We start from the raw sequence: 19,478 nt of genomic DNA, 5'->3' as shown, positions 1-19,478 counted from the left end.
CTATAAATACAGTTAATACTGAAATTAAACTAAAATAAAAAAATGTAATAATGAGATCTTCACACACATTATAAAATCTTATTTACCAGTGGCACAAGTAGTGGTCAATATTAACTGTTTAGCTACCAAAGCATACAGCCACACATTACAGAGTGTTGTGGCTCCTTTTGGCAGCCAAAGCTTTTAAAAATTATTGCTTAACACTTACTTTTAGATTGCTTGATTGTATATATTATTGCTAAAGATTACAATGTAAATCATTCCAGTTTGTATAAAATACAACAGATCCTTGTTGCTATATTAGAGAATCAAAGACAGTTCAAATTCGGTAGAAGTATAAAAAATCACCAAAATGAATGAGCACCTAAGTCATTGTAATATACTGTTAATTACTGAAAATAGTAGACTTACTGAAAATATAACATAAAACTGAGAAGTCATTTTTAACATATTGCCTTTGTTCCTCAGTTGGTAGCAAAACCCGGCCCATGTCTTCTGGTTAGTAAGTTCATTTGAGTCCTTGGCTTAGAGGCACACATTCAGTCTCCCATCACTCTTGTAAGTCATTCATTACAAAACAAAAAACACAGTAGTCACGCTGGGCACCAGTCTAAAGAAGGTAGGCATAGTTCTGCAGAGATCAGCTGCAGTATACTCCAGTTTAATCCATTGTGCCCATCACTCGCTGGTTTCTTCTTTCTTGGTGGTTGAAGTACTTCTCTCACAGGTAGCAAGTCATAGTGACATGGAATGTGGCTGTCTTTGGAAGGTCATGATAGATTCTTGGCTGGCTTTGCAGTAAATGCTCCTTGGATGACGCTCACAGTAGGTTCTGCAATAATAAAAGAAAAATTTAGCACTTGACATTATTTTAAATCAAGTGCATTTCAAGAGTGCATCCCTTCAAAAAACTTTGTTGAATTCATGTTCCTAGGCCCTATCTTGGCCCTAATTATAACCCTAGCCCGATCCTTGGCCATAATCCTATATTTAATTTTAGATTTAATCCTAACCCTAGCCCTATCTTGACCCTAATCATAACCCTTAGCCCTTTACCATGGCCCTAATCCTAGCCCTAGCCCTAACCTTAGCTTAATCCTAACCCTATCCCTATCTTGACTCTAATCATGACCCTGGCCCTATCCTAACCCAAGACCTAACCTGCTCCTAATCCTAGACCTAACTTTGGCCCTGAGCCAACCCTTATCCTAAACCTAACCCCTAATCTTACCCTAGCCATAACCTTAGCACTAATTCTAACCCTTGCCGCGATACCTTACAATAACCTTAAACCGTCGCCCTCTAAGAGTCGCAAGGATCCTAACCCTAGTGCTGATGCCCTAATCCTAGTCCTAACTGTCGCCCTAATCCTTACAGTATCCCCTAACCTTTACCTTAATCCTAACCCTAGCCCTAATCTAAAACCTAATCCTAACTCTATCCCCAACCTAAAACCTAATCTTAACCCCTATTTCTATATACTCAATAATTTACCTGATTTGCTAAAATCGCATAATAGATATGTATTTATGTGTTTATATATTCTCTGTGATCATTATTATGATAATTAGAGGAGAAAACCTAAAGTGATTTCAGTTTCTAATACTGATACCAATGATATTTCTGTTACTGATAATTTGAGAATGATGTTGCAGTATATATTTGCATTCATTACTTTTTTTACGTTGGTTAGTTTATATTTTAACCGTTGGACATTATTTTTAATCAGCAAAAAACCTTGCCAACCTGTTATCTCCCAATCTTTTTTCTTTTTTTGCTTGAGGTACCCTTATCATGCTTCTGAAATTAATGTGATACACTATTTGGGGGTCATTCCAATCTTAAAAAAATTCTCTCTTCGTTCAATATTAAAAAAAAAAATGGCATCAGGTTTTTTATTTTAGTTTTTTTTTTTTTTAAATCAAAACGATTACAATCTTTCGAGAGTCAAACACAGTTGATGTTGATAACTCACACAATATTCAGCCTCCATGTCTCCATAACGGCACAGTTAATGGAGTCCATGTGTATGTTTTGGAGTTTGATAAAGGTGGTGTTTTTGATAAATGTTTAACAATCTGAATGCCATTTTGTATATGGACATGATGGCTATACTGAGATTCTTTTTAGCTGGGAAAACCCATTTTCCAATTTGGTTAAATTTTTCTTTAAAAAATTTAGAACAATGTGGGAAATTATTGTTCATAAGAAGAAAATGGCTGCAATGTATTTCATCTTCTATAATGGGATTTTAACAGCTCTTATACTGTAAATAGTGAAACCGCTATCTTAAAAGCTTTAAAATAGCTCAAAAAGTTCCAAACCGTACTGTACAGAATTATGTTTTTCTTTGGAAAATATCTGTTACTGGAAGAAGATATTGCAAATTGTGGATTATGGAAAAAGTGATTGTGCAAACAATCTCGGTTGCCAATAAACTAGATGAAATGGAATGGTTAAATCCCAATCACGAACACAACTGGAGATAGAACTCCTGTTTAAGAAACAACTGAAACTTACAATCACAAAAATGCCAGTATGAAATAAAAAGAAATACTGTAATGAGATTGCTAAATGCCATTTCTATGCGCTATAGTCATGATGCTCACTTTCTCTTTTCCTACAGATCTCATTAGACATATATGTGATATCTCGTACATATACATATGTACATTTCTATCCTGTCTACTACCTACAGATTATACAAGAGTAATGCATATAGGTTTAATGAATCTAGACCATATTTCCATATATAATTTGACAAAGGACATTAGTGGCCGTGTCACAGTGTATTGCAGGTGTACAACATAATAGAATTACTCCAAACTATTTCGAAATTCTCGCAAATATGTCATAAAGGAACGTTTTGCACTTTAAACAGTGCCTTTAGCTGTTGAATTTTATGTGTCCATTTTGTTGTTGATATTTACTCATTATACTTGTGGTCGAATGGATTGCTGAAGTTAATGTTGTCCATGCATCATATGGCGAATTTTCCTAAATGTGATCCAATATTTTTCCAATATAAAAATGGTGTTATCGTTTACATGTAATTTACAAGGGGTACCTTTTCATGATGTTATGAGAGTTTATGTTAAAGAGACATCAGTCATTTTATTTTATTTATACATCAAAAATGAATCACTGCATTCCAAAAGATCTTAGTACAAAATAAAAGCCCTCTAATTTTATAAGCAAAATATGCACTGCAATATTTAGCAGTTCAGCGACACACCCATTGAAAAGCTTTTGGAGTGTTGTCTTACCTATCCCTATGCCAATTTGTAACACATGGTGAAATGACTACTTACCAACTTCATAAACATTTTTGTTGGCCAAGCTTGTATTACTGATCTCAGCATAAGCTGAATCCCGGCGAACTGGTGACTTCATTTCCACATATCCGCACTCAGTGTGTTTTGGAAGAAGAATTGGAGGATCTTTGATAGTAGCATAAGGGTTTTCAGTGCTACTCAATGAGCAACTGCTAATGCTATATGTTGAACTTTTCAGGAGACCTGGGAGCAGAAGAAAAAAGAGTTCAGTTTAGCTTCCATTTATCAACCTCTGGTTCCACTGTGAAAGAGAGTATACATAGCTATTTATTTCCTGTGTACACTGTATTCCCTTGTATTTAGTAGTATTACAGATGGAATCTGCAAAGGTCAAATGTAATCATGATTTAGAAGAGAGTTTTTTTTTTCACAGAAAAAGTGTAAAAAAAAATAAAAAAAATTAAAGGAACATTAAACCCCAGATTTTTCTTTCAAGATTCAGATAGACTATATCATTTAAAACAACTCTCAATTTTCCTTCATTCCCTTGGTATCCTTTGTTGAAGGAGCAGCAATTCACTACTGGGACCTAGCTGAACACATCGGATGAACAAGTAACAAGAGGCATATTTGTGCATCCACCAATCAGCAACTACCTCCCAGTAGTGTATTGCTGTGTCTGAGCATACCTAAGTATGCTCTTCAACAAAGGATACCAAGATGAGGAAGAACATTAGATAACAGAAGTAAACTGGATATTTTTTTTTAAATTGCATGCTCTGTCTGAAGCATGAAAGTTTAATTTTAACTTTACTGTCCCTTAATTTTTATAATAAACATAATTTTCTGTAATAGGTGATAACTTTATGGGTAGAATAATGGAAATGGCATTGACAACTGAGGATTTTCTTTTTGAGTTGATCATTTTAAGAACTTGCAAGGCGTGAATTGAGAAGAATAAATTAGTTTGCTTTATCAATTTGTTTTTATTTTTTAATCATTCATGTAAATTCTAGTGTTGTAATAAAGGTCTAGCAGCATATAGTTAAAGTGACAGTAAAGTCAAAAAAATCATCTAATATTACTCTTTAACAAAGGATATCCAATCCTGTTAAGTTTCATTTTGAATATTTCAGAATTCAGTGTTTATGTCCTTGACATTCTGATATTTACTCAATGAAGTGCACAACTCACTCTTACGGATAATTATGTGTTGTTATATCATTCTCATTGTTTTTATGGCTTCTAAAAAAAATAGTCTGCTCTTTTCCTACAATGCACTTGTTCTGATTTCACTCACATTATAAAAGCTTGTAAACTGGGAGGTCCTGATAAACTTTATGGGGCCTAATTATCATAGTGCGAGCGGATATGATCCGATATTGTGGATCATGTCCGCTGCACATCGATAAATGCCGACAGCATACGCTCTCGGCATTTATCATTGCACCAGCAGTTCTTGTGAACTGCTGGTGCAATACTGCCCCCTGCAGATTCGCAGCCAATCGGCCACTAGCAGGGGGTATCAATCAACCCAATCGTATCTGATCGGGTTGATTTCTGGTGATGTCTGTCCGCGGCCTCAGAGCAGGCGGACAGGTTATGGAGCGATGGTCTTTAGACCGCTGCTTCATAACTTCTGTTTCCGGCGAGCCAGCCCGTACGGAGCTTGATAAATATGCCCCTATGCCTCTGACAAGACCGTAATTTGGTATCCCCAGGTTGACATCTGATAATGATCTACTATTGTGTAAGCTTTTAAATATCACCAAAACAAATTATTTGTTATTTTTCTGTTAACTACATAATTATCTAATGTTATGCTTATCTCTGAATATTAAAGAAACAAGTGTAAAGTTGAAGTTTCTATAGAAATTCTATATAGATTAATAGTCAGTGTAGCGTTGTTGTAAGATTATCTTATTAACTCTGCTGAGATAAATTAAACATCTCACAGGGTTTTATCTTCCTTTAAATCCGTTTTATATTAACATCCATCACCCATATGAAAAAAAATACTACAGTTCAAGATATTTATTTAGAACAATAATCCCTTCTCTATAAATGAGTGGGAAATACAGGTATTGCAATTGTTATCCATGATAAAAAGATTTATTTATATAAGTTTTAAAGGATTTGAAATGTTATTTTAAATTATGGCCAATTTTTAGAATTAAAAATGAATAATAGACAAATAAAGCATTTACACTGCAATCTAGGCATCTGCCCAATTTTTAAATATCAAGGCTTGAGATAAGACAGTTTAAAGGAAAGCATCCTACCTATGATATTCACTGACTAATTTCATGGTTAGTTCAGTTAGAGGAACATGAAACAAAAAACTTTTCTTTCATGATTCTTATAGAACATACAATTTTAAACAACTTTCCAATTTAATTATATTATCTAATTCACTTTATTCTCCTGATATTCTTTGTAGAAAAGAATAGCTAGGTAGGCTTAAAATCATACTGGGAGCAAGCTGCTGATTTGTGGCTGCATATATGTCTCTTGTTATTGGCTCACCCAATGTGATCAGCTAGCTCCCAGCAGTGCATTGATGCTCCTTCAACAAAGGATAACACATTTGATAATAGAAGTAAATTAATATTTGTTAATATTTTATGCTCTAACTGAATCATGAAAAAAAAAAAAACATTTTGGGTTTTATACCAGTTTAAAAGGTAACTGTTGTAAAAACAATTTGAGTTTAAAACTTTATAAATATTTTTTTTCTAGAAATAAATATTTGCACTAATCTATGGGAATTTGTGTATGTGATGTTTTGTGACTGGAATAAAACTGATCCCTGTCTGTGCGTGATACAATTGTAATTCTATTTTACTATGTTGAAAGAAAGGAATGCAAAATATAAGCTTTATTTGAACACATATCCAAATCATTTTTAAAATATAATTTATACTATACACGTACTTGCTAAAAAGAAATACATTTAAAGCTTCATACCATTGCCATGATCGCTTGGATATCCCCCTTGCTTCCAATCTGCAGGTAAGGTACCAGTATAATCAATAGTGTGGGATCTCTTTCCAGGATCAATGTTTTTAAGATTCACAAACAGCTGGCTGCTTTTTGACTTTATACACACACAAAAAAGGAGAAAAATATAAATGCACACAGCAAGGGGATAATTTTTGTAGAATATCAGATTGCCTTATGATTTCCTTCAAAAGTTCATATTTACTGTATATATAACCAATATCACTGGACTGCACTAACATTAGCATGCAACTTGATATTACAAGTCCATGGTTAACTAGAGAACGGTTAGCGCGGCCAACTTTGCTCCAGCACAACCTTTCAATGGAGACAGTGACAGCGCTAAATTGCTTGTATTACAAATTTAAAGTTATAGTTTGTGCTCGAGAGCAAGCCGAAACGGCACCAGAATATTTTGAGTGGCTTGGGAACTCAAGTAAAGTGTAAGGGTTAAAAACAAAAAGTTGCACAAAACACATATAAAACACATTAAAATAAAGTATTACACACATATATTCACCTTTCAATAAAAATATATAATTTAAATATTAATAAAAAGTTTTTAAATGGGTTCAAAATTAAATGGTATATGACATGGTGTTTGAATGGGAAGAGCTGCAATATAATTTTTATTTAATTTTAATATGTTTTAATTTTTTTGAATAGAAATACTTTAAATTCCTATGGTCTTCACATAGAAAAAAACATTTTTTGTGTGTTTTTAAATTGATATATATATATATATACAGTATATATAAATGTATATACAATATATGTCTATATGTATCTGTATATATTTCTATAGATATAGATATATACAGTAGTTTACAAAAAATGATTATTATATATAAATAATAAAAAGGAAATTTTCTTCTATATGAAGAACATAGGAATGAAAATACATGCAGGAATTATTACTTTTTATGTAACTGTAACTTAACCCAGGTTTAAACATTATTTGATTATATAACAAAATCAAGCACAATGAAAAATCATCAGCTATAAAGACATATCAAGTAATCTATGCAACAGCTGAAGAAAAGGACAGTAAACACCTTGAAGCAATATATTTTTATTGTTTATTTTATCCCCTTTTCATGTAAATTTGATACATTTCCTGTTCTTAGGGCTCACTCTGCTACACATCTGTTCCTAATTAGCTTTATCAGATAACAACTGCAAAACAATGTATTTTAAACTAACTATGACAGTATCTAGCTTTGTTGTCTGCGAACTAAAGCTCAGTTTGGCTCGGCAAATGCTGTGTGGAGCTTGGCTATTGAAAACCAATTGCAGTAAAAAGGATGTTACTTTGTTTTAAAAAAAAATATTAAGACTTGTATGATATGTTGTTCTATAGCAACACAACATAAATGTCTTTTAATTACAAGGTGTTTACTGTCCATTTAAGTTTAGGACATGAATTATTCAGATGAACACACAAGGAACAGGACAACTACTCAATGTACTGAACTATTCTAAGGACCTCTTTTTACCTTGGAAACCACCCTCCTATCCATTGTGTTGGCATGTGGCCCAGTCATGCACTGGCTCAAAGTGTGATAACTGGGGTTAGAAAAGTAGTGGCTGTTTGGGTTTCCACCATTGCTGTGTGGGAGAGTGTCTAAAAAACAGAAGCAAGTTAAAATCAGTTTGAGTTGCATAATACTATCTCCCAAACCACTGTCCACTCTAACAAATCATGTGTCCTGCTTATATCAGTCACTACACTTCATAGTTTAGCTATGTCCAATACATGTCCATGAAGGCTGCAGACTGATGGAAAATGAAAAAAAACTCTCTTCTTGAGTGTAGGAGGCGTAATCAAAGTGATAGAACCGTATTGTTTGCCTGATTTCCCCCCCCCCCATTAATTATGAAGGGTGCCAATGCTTCTGGCGTTGACTGCAATTATCTGTCACTAAAAACGTGCAGATCTTTTGTGATATGGCTGTTGCTAAAGCTACATTTGTACGGCTGGATTTAGAGCCAGCAAAACATCTGCAATGTTTTCTTATTTACGAAATTAAAGTTTGGTATAAAAGCAATAAACATCTCTGATTGGACTGCCCAGTAAGTGCCTTATTGGGAATATAAATAATTTTTAAGCTATTTTGTATTTAGTATATGTGCTGCCTTAAGCACTGGGACATCTTCTGCCTCCAAACCCTCACGCATGCCCCCCTCCCCCCCAAAAAAATGTTGCTAATATTTGCCTCATATTGTTCTTACAACTGGATTCCAGGCACCTATGGGGGGTCTTACACACCCACTAGAAAATAAGGTTATAGATTTGTCATAACATTGGTGTACAAATGATTTGCAGAGTATAGGAGAGCAAAGGCATCAAGCCATAGAACTACCACTCAAAATGTACTTCCTACTGCCCTAGGCACAGGCCTAGCTGGCCTAACTCAAAATACTCCTCTGTTTTGCTATTTACTAAACAAATTATCAGTAAGGTATAGCAGGATCTGGAAATTCTCTGAAACACAAGAACGTAAAAATAAAAAAATCTATTGTGGCCCTGTCACAGTTTCTGCTTAAGATATTCATACATAATAATACTCACTAATAAACACGCAAGTAATTCTTAACTGAAACCATAAAAGGCCTAATTTCAATACTTTCAGTGGTCATCTTTGTGTTATTTCACGTTACTTTGATAACACAATGCTTATGTAACTTACCAGAGATGGTATAGTCTGTACCCATGACCCGTACAGCAGGGGTATAAGCGACAGCAGGCATGGTTGTCTCCTTGCCCTTCTGCTTGTGTCTGTAGATGATGAAAAGTGTCAGCAGGAAAAGGACAACAAGGACAAGGATAATGATGCCTGTAATTGCGCCAATCTGGTACGAGTCAGCGGGGATGGCAGCACTTGTCCTGCTCAGGCTATTCAGACTTCCTACTATCATTACAGATGCTATGGAATGAAAGGAGAGAGGAGCATCAGTTGCTGTAGACACAATCCCCTTACTTAAAGAGGCATTAATGTCATTTTATATTTGCAGAGTAAATATCAGCCAAAAAATGCATATAAAATACATTCTTATAAAAGCATTTCAAATTGTCATTTTCTTAGTAAAGTTGCATTTTTCTTTCTATTCCAGGAAGAAGAAAAAAATTTGCTTTGTTTCCATGGTATTTTTTGTTGAATAGATACCTATGTAGGTATCTGCAGCACTACATGACAATAAATAATGCTGCCACCTAGTGCTAATGTAAAAGGATATCATTCTTTCAAAACTGTTGCTATATAGTGCTCCAGACATGTGCAGACTCAACATCAAGCGAGCGAAAAACATTCATAATAGAAGTAAATGAAAAAATGATTTAACATTGCATGCTCTATCTGAAGCATGAAAGAAACATTTTTTGTTTCATATCCTTTTAAGTATGTTTATTTTATCTCCTTTGCTATGGCCAGTTAGGTACAGCCGTGGCCGACAGACATTTCGCAGACGGACATTTGGCCGACGGATAATAGTCTGACACACAAGTGGCTGTCAGATAACAGTCAGGCCACGAGATAGGTAGGTAGATAGATAGATTTGATAGATAGATAGATTTGATAGATAAATAGATGCAATAGATAGATTCAATAGATAGATATATAAATAGATAGATTCGCTAGATAGATAATTTCACAGACAGAGAATTACAAGACGTGCGGGCTGGTACCCATGGTTAGGTTCCCAGAGGCAGTTGTGGCGCCCAACTCTCTGATTAGAACAGAGCACTCTGGAGTATATCTGCCCTCAGCAGAACTCGGAACATGCTTCGGCATTCTGTCCGCCAGCCAAATGTCCGTCGGACAGAATGCTTTCGGCCAAATGTACGTCTGCATTTTGTCCGAGCACCTAGGTACAGCTGTAAGCAAGCTCCTGTACTGATCAATTAATTGCTGTGTAGAATGCAGGATCCACTAAAGCCACCACAGTGAGGTGGAATATACACCATTTTCAGAGTTAAATTACATGACAAAATAAATAATGGAAACATATTTTTTTTTTACCACATATAATAAAAAATTTGATATCCCTTTGATGCATGTTATTTTATCGAATTGCAAGTAACAAATTCACATCATATAACCACTCAGGTTTTTTGAGTCCTTGAACGGCATATATGTGTTTTACATTCAGAAAATATAACTTCTCAATTTTACATAGAATATCACTAAAAATCCTTTGCTAGAAATCCTCCCATCTTTTAGTTAGTAATTATACCTTGATCACACCTTGATCCTTTCCAGCCTGGGCTGCAATAGCAAGTTCCTGTGATGTGGTCACATGTGGAATTGTTCAGACAATCACAAACCTGGCGGCAACCATAGCCATAGGTTCCTGGTGGACATTCTAGTAATAATGAATGAAAAATATATCAATTTTATAGCACAATACATTACATGTTGTTTTGTTTACGTCTGGGGTTGTCTAGAGATATGTAAACTTAAGTTAACATTTTCAAATGTTACATTTTAGATATAAAAATATAAGATTTTATGGACATGCGTGCCATTCATTTGTTTTCTTCAACAAAAAAGGCTAAAAATTTTGTTTTTTTCAAGCATCACAAAAATGAGATTTGTACCTTGAATATTTAATTTGCAATCAATGAAAACAGATTTCTTTATGACAAATTTAAAATTATATTGTGTCTTGTTAGGGAATTTGAAGAAGTAGTTTTACAAAATAAAGTCATATGTAAATATTGTTCTATTTTGATTACAATAAACAATGAAAAATAACTATAAAAAGGATGATTGCATGGTAATAGACTTTACACCAATTTTACATATTAGTTGGTATAACCAAAGGACCACACATTTGTTGGGGGACTCTGAATATTTATCAAGTACAGTACATAGACAAGACTCTGGCCTGCAGATCAAAACATTAATAATAAAATAAGCTATCTCACAAAAAAGAAATATATATTATTAGTAGTAATTAATAATGATAACTAATCACAGTAACCTTCTTAAAGGGATACTGAACCCAAAATTTTTCTTTCATGATTCAGATAGAGCACACAATCTTAAGCAACTTTCTAATTTACTCCTATTATCAATTGTTCTTAGTTCTCTTGGTATCTTTATTTGAAAAGCAGGAATGTAAACTAACGAGCCGGCCCCTCTTCCGTTCAGCACCTGGGAAGCGCTTGCTGATTGGTGGCTAAATGTAGCCACCAATAAGCAATCGCTATCCAGTGTTCTGAACCAAAATGGGCCGTCTTCTAAGCTTACATTCCTGCTTTTTCAAATAAAGATACCAAGAAAACAAAGAAAATTTGATAATAGGAGTAAATTAGAAAGTTGCTTAAAATTGCATGGTCTATCTGAATCATGAAATAAAAAATGTGGGTTCAGTATCTCTTTAAGCAATGCATTTTCTTATACACAATCAAACAGTTTTTGTCTAATCTTTTTCATATCACTGATAAGCAGAAATATATAGCATACAACAGTATTAGTTTAGATACTAACTCTGTTCACAGTATTTCCCCATGAATCCAGTACGGCAAGTACACTGTCCTGTAATGTGGTCACAATCGGCACCGTTCTGACACTGGCATACCAGGGCACAGTCTTTTCCAAAATATCCCAATGGACACCCTGTGGATACAACATGACAAAGCAAGAGAAAATGATTAAAAGGACAGATATGCTTAACACAATGTAAAGCATAAGACAGGATGCATCCAATGAAAGTGTCACATTTTAGAAAATGACTAAATTGTAAAACCAAACTATGGCCCTAGGGCCAGATCTGGCCCTCCAATGGTTCTTGTGTGGCCTCAGCACCACTGATTAAAAACAGACATCAGAAGACCCACACTTGTCAATATGTAATTAAACGTGTATTTGATTAGCATAAATAGTTAAATTAGTTACAAATAAATTATTTCCTATGTAATTTATCACTTAAAATGTGTTTATTTTATTTTGAGGTGTTATCTTTTAAATATGTCTGAGTATAATGTAACAAGGCCCCCAGAAAATCTAGCCTTTAGTGACCAGTTTCCCATACACAAAAACAGTTAACTGATCAGAACTATCACATTTCAGGGAACAACCATATAAAAGGTGGTGTCAGCAAGAAAAATGGAAGGATCACACTAGGCACTATTACTCATTAGGGAAGTGCTGATTCATTAAAACACTTCTCTTAATTCTGAAACAAGCAGCTTTTATTAATGATGACTCGAACGTTATTGATCTTACTAATCATGTGATGCGTCACATGACAGTATAACAAAACCTTTCTCTCCACTGAAATGTATTTTTGTTTTTGTTGCATGTGAACTCTGTGTGCCCTGCTGCTGCCACATCATCCAATAAAAACAGCAGATGGAAATGATGAAGGAAAGATGATGGTATGAGCACTTTGCCAAACACCGGTTATGCTATAGTAATAAAGAATAAAGATTTTTTTAAAGGGATACTGATGAATGATGTAAAATATTTCAATATTTGAAATCTGTTTTAAAATATGGGAATGACGTTATCATATTCTGCAATATAAATATATATTTTATGTATAGGCCTATGAGTCTGGAGGCGGTAACCAGTGTTCCGTTCAGTATTAAAATATTTTTGGAAATCTGGTGTGTTTTGCACAATGGTTTACATTATATTTCTCCCTCTAACCACATCTCCAATCTAATAGCAACAGAGAGATAAAAATAATATATACAGTATTATAATAAGCATGAAAACTCCACACGTTCGTTTTGTGTTACTCTGCAAAAGATGTACAGTGCCTTCCTTTGGGGATATGACATTCCCCAAAGAATTAGTCTGCTTATAATTCTATTATGATGAGTTAAAAACCTATACATAGAGTAAATAATTAAAGAAGCTTTGCATCCACAGTTTTGAGAACCTTTACATTGTCAATGAATAGACAAAAAATACTGGCTCATAACAGCTACTGTACAGCTGGTTCATCCACATGGCCTGTGAAGAACAACATTACTACCGGTTGGAATAAACTGTTATCTCTTCTACTACTAATTATAATAACAATAATCATAACACTGTTAAACAAACGTTGAAATGTTCAAGAGGTGTCACTCAGAGTTTGGACTAAATTCACTAAGGGGTTTCTCCAGTGTATCCAGTTTCCTGGGCTAAGCCAGCTGTTCTGCTAAACAAATTAGAATACCATTCTATACAGTTGAATCAGTAATATATACAAGATGTGTATAATGACATACTGTATGTGTTGGTGAAGCTGGAGAGACCTCTTAGTGAATTCAGCAGTCTCTGACATACAGTAGGTATTGCTCCTTACAAGAAGATTTACACTCACAAGCATTTCAATACCACACACATGACTACACACACTTCCTTTTTGAAGACAAAGGTCAAATGAAGCAGATTACCCCCTGACCTCTGAAGTCTTTTATTACTTTACGTCTGATTAATTAAATGCTGGGGCTTAGTCTGTTTAATCTAAATGCATCTGATTGATAACTTTGAATAAAGTAACACCCATTAAAAGCTGCTTTCCTTGACAGTCTTTTGAAAGTTCATTTAAAAAAAACTATTTAAAAAGGCCAATATTGCTTACTTTGATATAGTCTCCTTGTCCATATGATTGGTTGGGCTAACAAAAAATGGAGATACTTTGGCAATATTACAATCTTAGCAACAACAAAAAACCCATAAGGAGAATGACATGTTTTTCCTTGGCTAAATCACTGTATCATGTCCAGTTTTGTCTTGTCTGAATCCACTTCCAATGCAAGTACTAGAATGGCTGTTTAAACTCCAAGGTATTCACAAGTTCAATACATGTTATAAATAACTTACTTTGTGTGCAGTAGAGTCCCGTCCAGCCTGCAGAACATTTGCACTCTCCGTCATAGGCACTGCAATAGGCTCCATTATGGCAGTTACAGGTATGTATACAGTTAGGTCCCCATTGAGCTGGTGGGCATGCTAGAAACCAAAGATAATATTTATACATAAAAACTACAGGCAGACCAAGTCAAGATAAAAAAAAGAATACATATAACTTTAAAAAAATCAACTAAACTTTACAATAACTGCAATAATAATTGTACTTCTTTGAACTGTGAAAGGTAAGGAATTGAAAGTATTCTTTTAATTATTTTAGCAAATTCTTTATTCAGAAAATAATTAAATAGTATATAACATATTTCAAATTATACCTGTTTAAATGATTCTATAAACATATTAAAGTGAGATATATTTAATACACAAAAATATCTCAAATGTGTTATTTTTTTTGGTCTCTTCCACAGAAAGTTTTACTTCTTTGCATGACTCACCACAAAAAGAAACATGTAAACATTTACATGGCCTAATTACTCTAATTATAATTTTTTTCAGCAATTATGAAATTTGTGGCTTGTAAAATAGTTTTTTTTAAACCGGACAGAACTAAACAAGTTTGTGTTTTATATTTATTATTATTATAAGTTATTTGTAGGGCACCAAAAGATCATATTCTTGTATCAAACCCATCATATAAAAGAGGTGTGGTTAGTGTTGGGTAAATGTAAGAATCTTTATGGAACACAAACTTTGTAGAGGCAAATGGCAAGCTCAAAAATACAAATTTAAAAAGAAAAGAAAGAAAAAAAAAGGGTTTTTTTTGGCAGCCATACTGGCAAAGAACATTTATTTGCACCAGGGTTTTTTTTGGCACAGTAAACTGCCTTTGCACATGCCACAGAAAGCAGAAGTGTGATTTATTTATTTTTTTGTGAATTGTTGATATGGGTTTTTAAAATATTTAGCACCAGGATTTGGATCTGTGTTTTGCTAATTACTATAGGCTGTACGTCAATGTGAACTCACGGGAGCAATACTTCAGTAAAGGTCTTTATTTCACCCACACATTGCAATCAGAAAAAGTGAATATGTTTAAAGTTTGTCAAATAATAATCATCCTATAGATAGTCCTACACTTTCTAGACATAAATATGTTTCCATTAAAGAATAAGTGGGTGATATGATATCACTGCATTTAAAATACATTTGTTTCATAAAACAAGAACTTACGCTGAGAGCAATCACTGCCAATCCAACCTGGGTAACACTGGCAAGACCCATCTATTGGGTTGCAGGTGCCATTATTAGTGCATGTGCAGATTCCAGCACAATTTTTTCCAAAACGACCACTTGGACATACTATAAGGTTGGACATTGATATAAAAAGATATTGACATTAATGACGCAAATAATACATTTATATTTATTTATTTCGAAATAAATACATTATGATGTAACACATATAGTAACTGCTCAGACTTCAACAATATCTTATACTGTATTTTTTTCAATTCATTCATTTTATATATATATATATATATATATATATATATTATATATATATATATATATATATATATATTTAAATCTTAGAAACGAAGCACTCACTGGTCTTATCAAGTGATACAAACTTTATTTCACAGTGAAGTTTCGGGTTGTTCACCCCTTATCAGACTATATATATATATGTGTGTGTGTGTGTGTGTGTGTATACTATGTTCATTTTTGTATTGTCAAGTACAATGTTATTTGGTCATGTTACAGCAGAGCCACAGATCTATCTGTATTTCTCACCTTCATTGCAAAGAGATCCCATAAAGCCAGCTAAGCAGTCACACTGCCCAGTCACATGATGGCATGGACCATTACTGTGAACACACTGAGGACAGGCCTGGCTGCAGCGATGTCCATAAAATCCTGGGGAACAGACTAATAGAGAATAGACAATTGCATTATAGGAACTAATAAGACACAATGAATACAGCATACAGTCTAAAAATATAATGATATTATGTTTATCTGTAATTTAATCTTTCATTATTTTTTCATGAGTCGTTAGAGCTTTTTTATTTTTGTTAGACAAAATATATGTTTATACCATAATAAATAGTCACCACACAAATGTTAAGAAGCAGCATTCATAAGAGGTGGCGGACTTAAAGGGATTTTGTACTGTAAAATTGGTTTCCCCTTAATTTCTTTCCACTGGCTTGTTATACCAGGTGTGGAGTTTAAAATGTATGGGAAATTGCTCCTTGAACTATATTTTTGTATATGAAATAGCTGTTTCTGCTAATTGATACCACAACCCAGTGAAATGAGCTGAGCTGTTTACTGTTTACTCAAACACTATATACAGAAAACAGTGGAAAATTAATATTTTAGTATCTATTTGTCACACTCCCTCTGGGAGCATTGTTTAATCTAAACCTTTCAGTTTTTCTATAACAGTACTTAAGTGTCTGACATTTTCAGTATAGATGGTTATACAACAGGCAAAATCAGCTATTTCAATTGACAAAATAAAGGTGAAGAACAGTTTAAATAAAATTAAATATATTCTAACAGATAACAGAGCACTGGGAACACATTAAAGGAAAGAAATATATAAAATATCACAGACTAATGTGTTTGGGATGATTGACAAGCCTTAAGTTGTTCAGTTTGTTGCACAAGAGTAATGAACAAGAATGCACAAGAGATTTCCTGTGAAAACGTATGCTTCTGGCAGCATATGCTGCCTTACTTCCTGCAAATGTTGGCAGAAAAGTTCCCTGCCTGGGAACTTGTTCATACCAGGTTAATAAATGGGGAATTATAGCAGAATATATATTTTATTAAAAAAAACTTGTTTATGGAACTGATAGAGCAAGGAATAAATATACTACTATACATGAATTATACAACTAATAAACACATGGTAACTAAGTGAGTATTCACTTACTTCTTTGGCAGGTGGCCCCTCGATATCCAGGAGCACATTCACAGATGCCATCGTCTGGAGAGCAGGAGGCTCCATTCTTACAGTTACAAGAGAGTGAGCAGTTTGGCCCCCATTGCCCACCGGCACACACACTGTCACAATGTATACCTATTTAGAACATAAGGGAGAGATGAGGAAACAAAATGACTGAATAGCTGAATGCGATATAACACTCAGTGTATCAGAGACAGTGTGTAACATCATATATACAGAGTTTTAATTTATCTTATTTTTGTATAAAAGTAAGGGCATTTGGTTTGGTAAGAATTCATATGAACGCAGGAGACAAAAAGTCTATTGAAATGTTATGACAAATATTTCAACTTCTTTTTATATAATTTTACTAATGCACATGATTGCATGCAGAAAAAGTCATTAGATTAAAGCTGTGCATTTTGAAGCTGACAGGAAGTGCATGCCTAGGCATTAAAAACTGATTGCTCACTGACAGATAAACAGGACTTTCATTGCTTATCATAAGGATGTTTTTCTTTATTTAGCAGAGGATGTAAAAAATGTACAGATCCATCAAGGGGTTAATAGCTTATTATTCCTGAGACGATTACTATTAAGCTTCTGACAAATAAACCAATAAAGAATCAGCAATAGCCTACTGAATCATGTAATATGACAATTATTACATAAGCTCATTCATGTTTTTTGTTTGTTTTTTTGTGTTTTTTACAAAAAAAATGCACAGAAGAAAATCTTGACTCTTTAAGCAGGAAAAAAAATATAATGTGAACACAATTATAAATACAGCCTGGCTTTTATATATTACAACTGTAATAAATGTTCCCTTTTAACACTAGGGAAGGACAGTGAATAAAATGGAGGATAGTATGAGGGGTAATATATTGTATTATTAACAGTCAGCCTACACATTACGTGCCAGCAAGAATCCAAAAATCGTATTGTGTCTGCGCTACATTAACAATTACAGCAGTCTGACTGAATAGTTCACTTGTTTCTTTGTATGAAATTGGAAAAAGAAAAGTTGACAGATCCTCAATTTTGGTCTGTTATAAAAGCTGTCAGAGACCAAACTATTACTGTTGCTTTTTTATTTCACAAACAGAATGTCAGTGTTCACAGTTTGCCCTTGCCAGGTGAATATCTTGAATTTTATCTCTTCTAAATTACTTAGAAAGTTGTAGCTCAGCTTCTCACAACAGAAATAATTTCTGACAGATTTTGCTCTGTTTTGATGTCGATAAGGAGATTTGTGAAGGAATGTTTTTGCCAGGGCTCCGGACAAAGGGCTCTTTGATGGAATTCGTGAGTTGCTAGGCAATTACTGAAGGCTCATGATAAAACTTTACGAAAAAGCTCTGAAGAAAAACTCATGTCTTTAATGCCCTCTACATTATTCTGATAGATTCAGAATTCCCTCTCACATAAAAGTTCAAAGAGTATATTATAATATTCTCTTAATAAACACAATAAATGGGATACTAGAGTAAGTGTGGAATTTTGCATCGTGCTACACCACGAAAAGCTGCAAATATATATGAAAACAGAAAATATATTTTAGGTAAAATTCATTAACTCAGTTAAAAAAAGTAACAAGAGTTCACTGGGTCTTACACAATAGATAGCTTATTGAGCATTGTTCGTATTGTAGGAAATGGAATTAGCAGCAGTATTAGAATTGGAATTAGAAAAAAAAACATTTACAAAAATAGAACTGCTATTGGTTTTTTTGTCTAATTTAGTATATTTTTTACTAAATTGCAATTTTTTTTTAACATTTTCTTGACTGTTTTACTATTGGAAACCTGAAACGTTAATTCTGTATTATGACCAAATGACTATGACAATCATTATGAATTTGCTCATTTTTTTAATTAATACAATATATTTGTAAATGACATTACAAATAAGCCTATAATATATGTATTTTGGATTTTGAAAAATCCAACTGAGGATATGTAGTCATATAGTCATACAGACATGTTAATGCGGATATGTAGTCATATAGTCATACAGACATGTTAAAATGCAGTTGCCAAGTGAAATGAACACAATACTTATGACATAAGTGGGATAAATCTTAGAGATGGACAAACAGTGGTGAGAGACTGATGAAGGTTTTAAGTTAAATTTGAATGGAAATAATTTTACACCACATAAATCCCTAATAATACTTCACTGTGAATATGGTGTTTTGAGTACCAGTGTTTGTAAAAGACATTGAAGAATTAGAAAGGGTTCAAATGAGGGTGATAAAATGAGAAATCATGGTTTAAGCTATGAAGAGAACTAATTATAGTCTCTCTAATAAAGAGGTCCTGGAAAGGATACACAATAAACTATATAATTTGGGTGAATAAAAAATGATCAAAATCACTTTATATACCAAGGAAACTTTATAGGAGGTCATCTTTTACATCTATAGATAAAAGAGAT

The 19,478-nt window shown here is 33.6% G+C and overlaps 1 protein-coding gene across 1 annotated transcript in view; it reads right to left on the bottom strand.

Moving 5' to 3' along the window:
* Positions 1-345: 345 nt before the first annotated feature.
* The window catches only part of MEGF10 (multiple EGF like domains 10), a 195,956-nt gene continuing 176,823 nt past the window's right edge, over positions 346-19,478 (bottom strand). The window contains 11 exon segments of the mRNA XM_053701632.1: positions 346-832; positions 3,312-3,518; positions 6,243-6,372; positions 7,772-7,899; positions 8,966-9,202; positions 10,509-10,637; positions 11,768-11,896; positions 14,099-14,227; positions 15,317-15,445; positions 15,881-16,015; positions 17,031-17,177. Coding sequence (XP_053557607.1) covers positions 594-832; positions 3,312-3,518; positions 6,243-6,372; positions 7,772-7,899; positions 8,966-9,202; positions 10,509-10,637; positions 11,768-11,896; positions 14,099-14,227; positions 15,317-15,445; positions 15,881-16,015; positions 17,031-17,177 — 1,739 coding nt within the window. The 3' untranslated portion in view covers positions 346-593.

This window comes from Bombina bombina, chromosome 2 (assembly GCF_027579735.1).
Source record: "Bombina bombina isolate aBomBom1 chromosome 2, aBomBom1.pri, whole genome shotgun sequence".
Classification (NCBI taxonomy): domain Eukaryota; kingdom Metazoa; phylum Chordata; class Amphibia; order Anura; family Bombinatoridae; genus Bombina; species Bombina bombina.
This window is presented reverse-complemented; position numbering and strand designations above follow the sequence as displayed.